Source organism: Nicotiana sylvestris, chromosome 1, assembly GCF_000393655.2.
Source record: "Nicotiana sylvestris chromosome 1, ASM39365v2, whole genome shotgun sequence".
Lineage (NCBI taxonomy): Eukaryota > Viridiplantae > Streptophyta > Magnoliopsida > Solanales > Solanaceae > Nicotiana > Nicotiana sylvestris.
In genome coordinates, this window is record NC_091057.1 from 116547847 (window position 1) to 116561025 (window position 13179).

The 13179-nt window shown below is 35.9% G+C and overlaps 1 protein-coding gene across 20 annotated transcripts in view; it reads left to right on the plus strand.

Moving 5' to 3' along the window:
• LOC104245192 (uncharacterized) overlaps window positions 1-12123 on the plus strand; it is a 31999-nt gene extending 19876 nt beyond the window's left edge. For 4 of the 20 annotated variants that reach the window (XM_070167244.1, XM_070167210.1, XM_070167233.1 and 1 more), the window contains 4 exons: window positions 3244-3305; window positions 6492-6645; window positions 6741-6846; window positions 9625-10713. In XM_070167244.1, the coding sequence (XP_070023345.1) occupies window positions 3244-3305; window positions 6492-6645; window positions 6741-6791 (267 nt within the window). In that variant the 3' untranslated portion in view covers window positions 6792-6846; window positions 9625-10713. Of the gene's footprint in view, window positions 1-408; window positions 2668-3243; window positions 5481-6491; window positions 6646-6740; window positions 6847-9624; window positions 10714-11875 lie in introns of those variants that run through there. The other 16 variants (XR_011404929.1, XR_011404931.1, XR_011404930.1 and 13 more) reach the window with 13 other exon arrangements.
• The last annotated feature ends 1056 nt before the right edge of the window (window positions 12124-13179 follow it).

The window sequence follows — 13179 nt, forward strand, 5'->3', positions numbered from 1 at the left end:
TCTCCTTGTCGGGAGCTGATATATCCGTAGGATACTTTCCGTCAATAGCATGGATTGAACCTTCCCTCCGCAGTAACGCCATCATCTGGATCTTCCAGATATTGAAGTTGTTGCGTCCATTGAATCTATCAATTTCAAACTTCATGGAACTCATATTTGCTTGTTCTTTCTCCTTGGATCGTTAAAGAATCCTGTCGCTCTGATACCAATTGTTAGCGGAAACGTAAAAGAAAGAACACAAGATTTAACGTGGTTCGGATCAAAATAATCCTACGTCCACCAGAGAACAATTGCCCTTTTTAATATTAACAAAGGAAGGGGAGATTTCCCAATTACACTTAAGAGAATTTCTCTCTTAACTCTCTACTCACTACAATGTATTGTATTATTTTGGGATGATTTCTACAAGTGAAGGAGTGCATCTATTTATAGAGGTAAAGACCTCCTCTTGATGTCATTGGTGACATCAAACTACCTCCTCTTGATGTCATGGGTGACATCAAAGGAGGAAGCTTCCTCCTAGCATCAACACCAACTCTTTCCACCAACTCTTCCAATTGGCATGCCATTGTTGACTAAACATAAACCAACATTTTCAGCATGCCATTGTTAACTAAACATAAACCAACATTTTCAGTTAGTATAATATCCTTTTATTCATAGATTGCTTTTACTATCTAGAGTTTAACTGCTTTCTTGGCTTCGGTCTTTTTATCTTGTTGTTATTCCTACTTGTTGCCACCACTCTTTTTTTCCCCTCTTTTTTCATCCGTTCTCTAGCCGAGGGTCTATCGGAAACAACCTCTCTGCCCTTCCAGGATAGGGGTAAGACTGCATAAATCTTACCCTCCCAGACCCACTCATAAGAAATTACTGGGCTGCTTGTTGTTGTTGTTGTATGTTAACACGATATTCGACTATGGGGATTATATGACTACTATTGTCGTTTGGAAATGAGGTATGATTGGAAAAGAGGAACATTGGAGCATGGAACCTATACTAGACGTTAATGTATTACTCCTAAAAGCTCTTCCTATAAGTAGTATATATGAAGGTATGGAGGTTGAGGATTAGAGTAGTAGAGTAGGTGGTCTAGACTGTTCATAACAGTAGTATTGGCACGTAGTCTCGCTTTCTGTTGGTAGTAGGTTTTTATAACTAACCGTTGTTTTCTTTCATTATTGATACCTTACTGTCTTGTTGTTTTTATTTTGCTTTTATATGGCTTTTTGGTACTGTCCTTTCTTGTCTATATTTTCATTAATGTGGTGCTTATGCTTTCCCGAACCGAGAGTCTATTGAAAATAACCTCTCTATCCTCACAAGGTAGGGGTAAGGTCTGCGTACACATTACCCTCCCAGACCCCACGGTGTGGGATAATACTGGATATGTTGTTGTTGTTGTTGTTATAAGTAGTATATAGGGTGATAAGGGAGGGAGGTAAGATCCTCCACCTCCAAAGATAATATTGTAATAACCAGAAATATTTTTATGTAATTATTAATTGTGAGATTGAAGAATTAATTTTATTTGTAGCTATTAAGTCAAATACTAAGCTAGTATATAAGATAGGATAGTGTATTAAATAAGTGGCTAGTGGGCTAATTACATATTACAAATTAAGAATTTAAAGTAAGTGACGTAAGTTAAATTTTTTGTAAAGATGTAAAGTATGTCAGTCCCGCAATTTACTAGTGGGTCACGTAAACTTACTCTAGGGTATATAGATGGAAATTCAAGTTCCCTACTATGAGAAAACAAAAAGAAAAAGAAAAAAAGAAAGAATACAAGTTGGCTTGGAGAACGACGGCCAAGGATCCTATGTGGAATCCATACCAAATTAAGAAGAAACCAAAGTTCAGATAATACTAAACTTTGTTATGTCTTTTGAATTGATTCTTTTGGTTAGAATAAAGTGTATAAGCCAATGATTAAGGTGATAATTACAAGACCAATTATTATAGCAATAATGTGTAAGCTTGTAAAATTACGTAGCGGGGGATTGCAAACTAAGAAATGGTCTATGAAGGAATTATTTGGACTTTATTGTCTTAGAACATTGGTGGCTAAAGGATGATTAAGTGTTGTTGTTGACATAGCAAGGTTAATATGCTATATTCTAATGTAATATAATTAAGCTAATTTGACTTGAGAAACTAGGAGCAGTAGCAATTAATTGTCTTGAACTATGGTAGAAAGAATCTAAGTAATCAAGTAATTTGTATATACTCCTATGCTTAAGTAGTGTAGTGAACTAATATGAGTAATATGGTTACCATGTATATGTTAACAATAATTAAGACAAGGATGAGAAATTATTATAGTAATGAACAAGTAATGATGAGAACAATGATCAGGAATTTAACTATTACTCGTATGAAAGTTATGGGAGTTTGCATGTTGGAAAGAAAACAGTGGTATAAGCACGCAAAATTCTTCTGGGACGTTACCATTGCAGCGTTACAATGCCTCATTTGGCATTTAATTATGTACAAATTTTTAAACCGAGGGTTGACTTTAATTTTGGCTTGTTCTAAAATTGTGAATTTTTTTCACGTAGACTAATTAGGACGTGTTATTCAATATTTTTAATAGATTGAGGCCATTGGGGGCCATTTGGTTGGTGGTCTAGACGTTGCAAGGTTGGGGAACTTCTCGTTAGCGAGGTAATTGAGCCTTAAGCATTGATGCTTGCTTTTCCAAAGTCCGTTTTGAAAGTATGTTTTGTCTGCCTGGTCCATGTGATGGGACGAGCGTGTGCTTGGCAGAATCGGTGGTCTTAGACCAGCCGCAAATATTTATTATTTGTGAAAAAGCTGAAATTATTTAATAAGTGATTTGTTGTGTGACGTAGCCTCGTGCTATGGCGCTGGAGCATTAGAAATTATTTCTTTGTTGCCGTAATATATTTGGGGCATTGCATATGCCGTCAGGTAGAGCTGGAGCATTATGTATGCTGCCGTGGATTTGTCGGGGTGTTCGGTTAATTTCCTTCACTGCCGTTTATGACAAGTCCTTAGGATGGATTGTGCTGATATATATATATATATATATTATAGAATAATTATTTGGACCTTATGGAGTAATTATATGGTGAAAGGGTTTCTGTGCATATTATTTCTCTACTCGTTCTGTATTTGTATTTTCTAACACTTGTTTCAGGAGTATTTAAAGTGGTTGGTCGAGGATCTTACTGGGTTATATTTACGTATAACTCATTCCATACCTGCATGTCCATGCAGATACTGTTGCTGAGGACGATGCTAGTGGCTAACAAATTCGTTGAGTGGATTCTACTGCTGAGGTGAGCCGCCGCATTATTCGTGGAGGCCGCTATTTCAGCTCTACCTATCTTATGTCTATTATTTCGTTCGGGTTTGCATGCCCGTCAATTAAACTTCTATTTCTCTGTTAGATGCACCATGGTCTTAGTAGTGAATTTGGGTTAGAGTTTATTATTTGAGTGCTCATTAAAATTTATAAATAAATTTATGGTTTTAGTTGGATAATTATTTCGTATTTAGTAATATTTAATGCATTTGGACTAGTACGTGTTTCTCTCAATGCTTATATAAAAGGTTAAGAGTACAGGAATTGGTACAATAAATAGGCTTGCCTGGAAAGAAGGAAAGTTATTCCGAAAGACAGCAAGCAGGTATACTTTCTGACTTTGATATCCTCAGTTGCAAGTTTAGTTTAAGCTATAATGTTATGTTAGGAAAGATAGCATCAAGATTTAGTTTTTTCCTTGACATATAGTTGAATATCTTCGCTCCATCATTGTCCTTTTCTTTTTTGGCATAAAATTTATCTCTCCAGCCATTTCTACTTCCTTTTTGGACCAAGTAATTAATTTAGTAGATTAAGCATCCTAAGATTCAAATGAAACTTAGAATACAAAAGTACAACCCAAAAGTAGCCTTTTTCAGTTGTATGATGCTCCTGAGCCTAAGATATGCTTATACAGTCCCAGGAATCACTTCCCATTGTTTCCTTATATTTTCAGCTATCATCATTTACATTGGTCTGCCACCGTTCAAAAGAATGACAGATTTTGATATTCTCAGTTCTTCCATGTCCCATTTCCCTTTTTACGGAGTAATATATTTTACTTTCTTTCTTTTTAGTACGCTCTGACACTTTAAGAAGTTTTTTTGGTTGTGAATAGGGGATCCATTTTCTCCGGTTTCTGCAATGCTGGTTGCTAGAGTAGCAGGTATATGTAGTTGTATGCCACCAACGAGTGCTGTCTTTTTGCTTTTACTATGTCTACTTCATAATTTATTCAAGGTCTACCTACTAATATAAGAGTTTAAATCTTTTTTGAAGAGTGCCATGTTGCTACTCTGGGGCATTTTGTGAATCAGTCTTAATTGCTCCTGGATTACGTGTTGATGGGTCGCTAGCTTCTCTTTAGTGTAAATCCATTGAAAGGTGTAGTCGCTTATCGACTTGTTTTTATAACATAAAAGGAGATTGAAGAGACATTTTAGTCAACATAATTTTGAAACATCTTGTGGTTCAGCATACCTTATCCTAAAGCCGACATACCTATTTCTTCAATAATCAGACTTTCATCTCCCTGTATGGAAGAAGATTCAATAGCAGCATTATCTTAGAGAACAAAATATTGACATACCCTTGATGTAGTATCCATATGATGTGGAGCAAGTCTATTTTCAGGTGCCTTTGCTTTTCCACCCTCGTTTGCAGTAGTTTCATTTTGCATAGCCACATGATCTAGTACATTATTGTTTATCCTGAAACAAAGTATAAAGCATTACAGTTGTAACGACAAGCATCTGTAAGTCAAATGCCATTTGAGATGTTACACTGCAAGTCTACCATCGAGTCCACACAAACTAACAAACTTGTAGATAAGGACGTGCTGACAGACGTGTGAATTGACATATTAAATGCACCCAAAAAACAGAATTGACATATTGAAAAAATGTATGCACGACATCTGGCAAATTAGATGGTCTCAATTTACCCAAGTTGTTGTGCGTTGCCTGTTTGGGGACATCAAGTAAAGTTGGAACAGCCCCTTTTTTTAACCAACATTGCACTAGCTACGACAATAAGAGTTGGCTTCACACACCACTTGAACCTTATACATGCATCCCAAATTCACTTACATATATGACTTTTCTATAGGAACATTCATTGAGGAAGCGACATTATCTTCTGCCGTTGTTGATAGAGATGTTGAGCGTTCTGTAGTAGTAGTTGGTGGTATGAGCAGCATAGCTCCAATACCAATCTCATTAGGAGGAATATTTTTGTTCTTGTCATAAATTAGAATATTTTCATCATCGGCCGATATATTCTCAAAGTCTGGTTCCTGTAGAATATAATAAAGTTGCCTCTGGAGTCTTTCAACTGGTGACAAAATGTGTTGTCCAAGCTCTGATCTCTTTCTTCTGGGGACACCATCAGGATTCCAGAGAGGATCTTTGTCTGCTTCTCCTAATAAAAGGTGAACGTTAGCGCATGCAAAACAATTAGGTATCAGTTTACTAGATCTTTTTTTTAATGGGAAAATCTTATTATTTGTATGGTTAAGGTATAATTGGACTGATCAGTTCATATCTTAATTATTGAGAATCCAAATTACCTGAAGTTTGGCAATGTCAGTTTAATGTGTAAAAAAAAGTAAGTTTTTGAAGCTTAGGGAGACACTATAATTAATGGCCTATGAGCAAGAAAGAAACCCAATATTTAGTTTATAGAGTATCATATGGTGATTGCACCCCTACTGCTTATTTGGTAAGACCTCAAATGTGATTAGACATTGCATAATCTGATAAACACATCACAATAATCGAAAATGAAAAGACTTTCCTCCATAAGAATAAATCAGACTGTCATTCGAGATGAATTTGATATATGCATGTCGAGTTGGCTTAAAGCTCATGATGTAGCAATCCTTTTGAGTATTAGGTACTGATGAAATCCTAACATAAAACAACCACTTGGAAAGTGGGAGAATACTGATGAAAATTCTGTTTAATTGTTAAATTTGTTGTGTAGGGTCTGCAGATTCTTCCTCTGTTTTCGCTTTTTTTTTTAAAAAACTTTTTGGGGTGTTTTTTAGGGGGGGATCAAATGTAACCATTGGAAGAAGAAAAGTTCTTAGTTGGAATCAATAATAATATTGGGGGGAAATGTCTCTGTCCTTTTATTTTGAATCAGACGAAGATGCACTGCTGGATTATTTTTTGGGAAGGCGAATCTCCAGAGATTTGGTTGCCTGATTGCATCCGTCTCTCATAATTTTTTGAGCTATACTGAGAGTTTTGGGCTTATTATCAACCAGAGGAAAATCATTCGCCTGAAACTGAATAGGAAGCTAATAGCTTCCTACCTTTTTCATAACCCTTATGCTTAAGAAAGGATTTAATTCAGAATGTGCTTCATATTTTCCGAGAGAAGTGCTCTATGTATAAATGAAATTATTTTACCATTTGTTTCTTCCATCTGTATGCAGTTGTCCGAAGACGATCCTGTTGATCCTAAGCTTGATATGTTATTCATTTCCTCTTCAAGACAAGCTGAAGAGCCATCCTTTCCAGCAGCAACCTCTGGTTCAACTTCTAGCTTTTGGTCATCACGAGCTAAGACATGCGGCTTCATCTCAGAAGGTAATTGATAGCTTTGAGTTTCTCTGTTTGCATGTTTGGGAAAATAATCATCTAGAGTCCCCCTAATCCGCCATCTTGATCCGCATGCATTGCAGAGCACTGGTTTTTTAGGTGGTCCTGTTCTCCAAAGGGGGGTTTCTGAATGAGTTTACAATTCATTAGTGTTGAAACTTGGTACACAATATGAATATGTTCATACAGGTCAGAAACTAAAGCACGATGATCATTGACAATTAAGATTACCTGTAAAAAAGCTATAGAATATATGACACAAGAATGAAAACCGCTATGGTCTAAAAGTATGTAAAGCGAGGAGCACATGAAATTTTTGGGTAAAACAAGGGGACATATCTCTCCGTAAAACATGCATCAACATTTAGGATGTGTCAACTGTTTTGGTATTTGCAGTTTCAAACCATGTTAAGGAACTATATAAAATTAGTTTAATTCTTGTCAAACTGCATTTTATTTATAAGGAGTTTGTAGAATCATAGATACAGTCTCAAGCCTATTCACTTCAGTTTACTCATATGTCCTCTAGCTGAATGGCACCTGCTTGCTTTTATTTTTCTGGACGTAACCTTCAGTACTTCAAGTCTGTTCATGTTTTGAGGGCATGCAGGATTTTAAAGGATACCTTTCTATTGGAAGACCTCATGTCAAATAGTAATATGTAAACGGTGTCAATATCTTTTATTTTGGTTTCATCACTCCCTCGTTGAAGGAAAAGAGTTGTCCAGATTCATGACTTGTCATAGTATCGAAAGCACTGGACCATAGCTATGACAAGTATACAATTAAAGATTTATTACATGGTGTGAACATTAATAACTGGATAGATTGGGAACGACCAGCCCGTTCTTTGAGCACCCTGAGCAAATATAAACTTCTTAGTTTATGATGTTTTAGTTTCTAGAAAGTGTGGACTCTGGACAATTGTGTGAATGAAGTTTTGAAGTGTGTGACCATCTCATCTAAAAGCTTAAGTTGTTAGGGAGAGCACACTTTTATTTACTTAATTATTTCTTCAACATGCCCCCTCACGTGCGGATATACTGATTCAGATTTCTAGTCAGATAGAGACTCTAGAAAATCTACCTCAGGATATGTTTTTACCTTAGGAGGTGGAGCCAAAAGTTGGAGGAGCATCAAGCAATCATGTGTTGCTGATTCCACCATGGAAGCCGAATATGTGGCTGCATCTGAGGCAGCTAAAGAGGTTGTTTGGCTCAGGAACTTTCTGAAAGAGCTTAATGTGGTCCCTTCGGTTCAAGCACCAATTGTACTTTATTGTGACAATAGTGGTGCAGTTACAAACTCGAAGGAACCAAGAAGCCATAAAAGGAGTAAGCATATTGAGCGTAAATAACACTTAATTCGGGATATAACTCAGAGAGGTGATGCAAGAGTGTTGAAGATTGCGCTAGAGGACAATTTGGCAGACCCGTTTACAAAGAGCTTGACACAGAAGATTTTTGACAAGCATGTAGAAGGAATGTGTGTTAGAGTACTTTTATTTACTTAATTATTTCTTCAACATGCCCCCTCACGTGCGGGCTTGATTCTTTTTGATGAGCCAAGCACGTGGAAATTCTTTTTTGGTATTGGTTAGCCGTGAGACTCGAACTCAGGACTTCTGCCTGCTCTGATACCATGGTGAAGTGTGTGTCCGTCTCATCTAAAAGCTTAAGCGGTTAGAGGGAGCACTTTTATTTACTTAATTATGTCTTCAACATGAAGTTTTAGCTCGACTTAAAGTAGCTCAAGAATCGGATACATTCATTCAGGACCTTTCCCCTCCATGTTGCTTGCTGTTCTAAATCGAGCTGTCTATGAACAACTTTTGCTCAAAAAAAGTTCGGAATATACATCATCTAGAACTTACGGACCACAGTTGCCAAAATATTAAATAAAGGGGGACTAACTGTGAATGAATGCCAGAGATTGGGGACCATATCTGCAATTTATCCTAGATGACCTCGGCTCCTGTTTGACTAATGGCTGCTGTACTGGAAATCAATTAACATTTGGCTCGAGAGGTGAGAGAAATAAAGTACTCTATGTTTTATATTTAGCAGATAAGCAATTTTGGGAAATTTGGGGACTTAGTGTTTCATGCATGTGAGCCTACAAATTTTATTTGCTGAAGATCAGGAACAAAAATTCTAAGCATCACTGAATGAAGTACCCTTTTTAAGCATGAGATTATTGATAAACACAAAAGGTGGGATATAGGTGGTCAATAGAACTTACGCTCGATGCCACAATGGAAACATGGCCCTTCTCTAACCATGAAATCTGGTTTTTGAATGATTCCAGTTCAAATCAGGTTGAATGTGCTGCTGTTAAAATTTCTTAGTGAGGTGACGAATCACAAGATATATAAACAGATAAGAAATCGGTAGGACTACAGCTGGTTATTTTCATGGCAAGATGAATCAGTATAGAGTTGTCATTAACTTCGATCTATTATGAACTATTCTGTTTTCCCTTATGACAGCTCATCAACTTTAATTACTATACTTCTCTCAACTATTTCCACCATTACCCCCAATGAGAGAAGTCTTAGATTCTCTTCGAAAGAAAAGGGGTGGGGGTGGGGGGTGAAAGCTGGATTTGGTGAATCTTCATAATTTTAGGCTTTTTGTGTAGTGGTCAAGGCTTGCTAAGCAACGAATCTTAAGGCAAGAGAGCTTTAAATAGTTTCAAGATGATAATTCAAGTATAACAGTGAGCAAATAAAAGAGTTGCCAATTACAAGGATGTATATGCAGTAATAGCCTGAAATTGTGGGAATCAGATTTTGTATTGAAAAATCGAAGGTCCTCAGATTACACTACTGAGCATATCCAGAAAATAAAGACTGCATTCAGTTTCTTTCCAATTCTGTTTTTTTACATTTGTTTCCCCTTGCACTTGTACAATAATGAATAATCAAATAAACCGTTTTGCCTAAATACAAGATGGTCTGATTGACAGTCTGCAGGTGGGAGTTGAAGTACATGCAACAGGTGGCTGATAATTGGATAGATTTCCTATTTGTTATGCATGCCTTATCTCGTGAAGCTAACTGAAAAGGTATAGATATTAACATAGAGCTGCTATTTCCTTGCAAATTTTCGTTTAGCCTTTGGCTCCTTGATTCTGACATTTGGCGCAGCCAAAAACTTCACCACTATGCTGTGCGCCTTGCAAAAGCTCAAGTGTCTTAAGGCAATGTTTGGCCTTGAAAAAAGGATTTCTAAAAGAAGAAATTATGTCCGTTTGCTTATTAGGACAACATTGTATTCTAGAGAACAAACAAAAAACAAAATCAAAAGAAAACAAAAAAACAACCTTTTGGTGGTTTTGTTTGACTCAAACCAAAATTGAACCAACTTCTACAACAGCCCCCAAATTCTGAATGTTATCACTTTAACCCTCTTTTTATAAGTTAATCTACTTTTTAATTACCTACTTTTCCCAAAAGAAGATGAAAAGAAAAGCAGTTTCCAGGAAATTCCCAAGACTTTCTGAACACCATCATTCTTATCTTCTGCTTGGCACTTTTATTGTCAATTTTTGAGGTCCTTATCTCAACGTTATTCCTGAAAACTGGGCTTTCAATTTTTTGGTAAGATGATGTTGTCTCATCTAAACAAGATTTCCTTTCTCTTGAAATGCAGATATGCTGTCTTAGCAACTGTTATTTGTTTATTGGACTCAGTTATGAACGTTCCTTTTTCAGGCGAGAGCTCCCCTGCTAGTGAGATGCTGCAATTACGCACTTATGTTTTCTATCTTACTCTGCTTACGCATTTATCTGTCTCATTGACAAAATTTCGTGCATCTAGGCATATGTTTTTTCCTTTATATCATTGCTTACTGACTTACAAACAACTATTATGCCTCAGCCCCAGGCAAGTTGAGGTGACTATATGAATCTTCATTGTCCCATATCGCTCCATTTAAGCTCATCTCATCATGCTTACTGACGTAAAAATTACTTATTTCGTATTAAAGACTACTTAGACATTACACATGTATAATAATATATTATATCGCTGGCTTTATGTGCTTCACTATCTACTTCTCTGTGATGCCGATTTTTTCGTTTGTTTGTTTGACATAGGAAGAGGAGAAGAATGCTGATCTTAGTTGTGTTCATATTCCTCCTGTATCCATTTAGTGGCATGATACTTTATGGGTTCTTTCTTATCATACTCTAGCATAATTGGATATAGAATTTGATTATAAGCTTCACCACTGCAGATGGGAAATATAACACATGGTGCCTGCGAGACTTAGTTTTTGTGGTTCTTAATGGTTTAGTAAAGCTAGCGATTCATCTAAAAATAATAAAGAATTTAATTAAAGAATCTCACTGGCTCATGCTTAGCAGCAGCTATGAGTTTGTTCTTGTTTGCCTAACAAGATTGGGAAATCCAATCTAAAAATGATTCTATTATGAAGCATATGCTGTAGTGCTAATAAGATATTCAAATCCAAAATACCTTAAGTTTATAACTACAACTCAATTTCGTGCACATGACAATTTTTAGAGGGAGGGTCTTTTCTTAATTGAGGTATGATTTAAACCAACTCCAATTGCAAGGTGGAGTAGATGCTCGGCACCAACGCATGCCTTGGCTTGTCTTAATTTTTAGATCTATCAACTACTCTGTGACATATCAGGTGTCTACCTTTTGGTGTTTTCTCTATGTCTTCTCTAATGTAACCAAATCTTAGTTATAACATGGATTCACAACTATTATGCTAGGAATGTTTCTTCCCAGATCTACTTCCTATCCAACATAACTTGGAGAAGTTTGAATATAGTAGTAATTATGTGTTTGGCAAATTGATTCTTGTAGTACTGGTATTTCCCTTGCTTGTCAAAATCATTAACTCCACAATCTCAGGGGATGTACATCAGTATGAAAGAAATTTGCTTCTGTTGCCACGCTTCAGGTGCTTGTTGGTTGTTTTTTTTACTGTTCACATCTCTTGCAAAAATCAATCTTGATAACATAAAAGCTCTCCTTGTTTCAATCAGCTTAATCTTGTGAAAACATTCTTGATTGCACTTGTGATGTTTTCAGTTCATAATGTTCTAAGTAGCGCATTATTGTTATTGCTGCTTTTGAGGGATTACACACACACACACACTCTGTCATCATGTTTGTTATCGGCTAGTATAGCATGTTTGAAGCTTATAGTGGCTAAATGCTAAACTTCTGGCTGTCTTCAGATGCAGGTAGATGTTTTGGCTTAGCCTCTGCATTTTCGTGATGACTTAACTAGGTGGACTTGAACAGACCTTACCTTTTGTAATTGGAGAATCTCTGAATAGGTTTTGGAAAATCTGCAGTGTTTAGAGCTAGGACATGCTTTGCTATGGAGTTTAATAAATTGCACAGTTGCATTATTAATTGCTATTTATAGACTTAAAAGACAAAAGGAAAGAGAAAACGGAGAAATCCAAGTATATATGGCAAAATGCAGGTTAACCATTGCGAAATTTGATATTAGGATTCTCTCTTTTTTATTTGGAGAAATTCAAAAATAGCCAGATTTACAAGTGGTCATTCAAAAATAGCCACAGTTTCAAAAGTAATCGAAATTTAGTCACTTTTTATGTAAAGATAAATCTGAACAAAAACACTATTCACAATCCGGAAAAATACTCTAGCATAATATACTGGAGTTTCAGTATAATATACCGGTTCAGCATAATATACTGGAGTTTGGAGCACCGGTGCTCCAAACTCCAGTATATTATACTGGAGCCAGCAAAATATACTGGTCCAGCATAATATGCTGGAAGGTCATACACAAGTGCACCGAACTCCAGTATATTATGCTGGACCGGTCTCTCTTGCAGCAAAATAGTGGCTATTTTTCAATGACTTGGCAAACGCTGACTATTTTTGAATGACCAGTCCGAAAATTGGCTAGACCGTGCTATTTTTACTTTTTTATTTTATACTCCCTCCGTTCACTTTTACTTGTCCATTATACAAAAAATACATTTTCACTTTTACTTGTCCACTATACTAAATCAAGAGAAAAACAATCACTGTTTTTCCTATTTTACCCTTGTCATTAATTTCTCATTTTCAAAATTATTTCCCAAGAAAACTTTTTGAAATGCTATCATTATTAGGGGTTATATGATAAGATACATATTATAATTATTATTTCTTTAGAGATGTGAAAAATCCAAAGTGAACAAGTAAAAGTGAACGGAGGGAGTAATTTTATAGTTGTAAATAACTTGTTTGATGCAATGAATTATTTTGGAACATTAGACATAGATAATAACATTCATTCTTGGAAGGAACTTTGGGCACAATAAGTAATCAATTATGTTTCTCTATAATCAATCCTCTAATATTTTAATTCCACGCCAATATTTTCAAAGGCTTGCAAGACTAGAAAACTAAATGTTGCAATAATTATAGAAAATAAATCAAGAACAGTGTCATAAAGGAAATTTAATCAGGGATCTTTGGCAATTGTTGTATCATTTATATAAATCTAATATGATCAAAT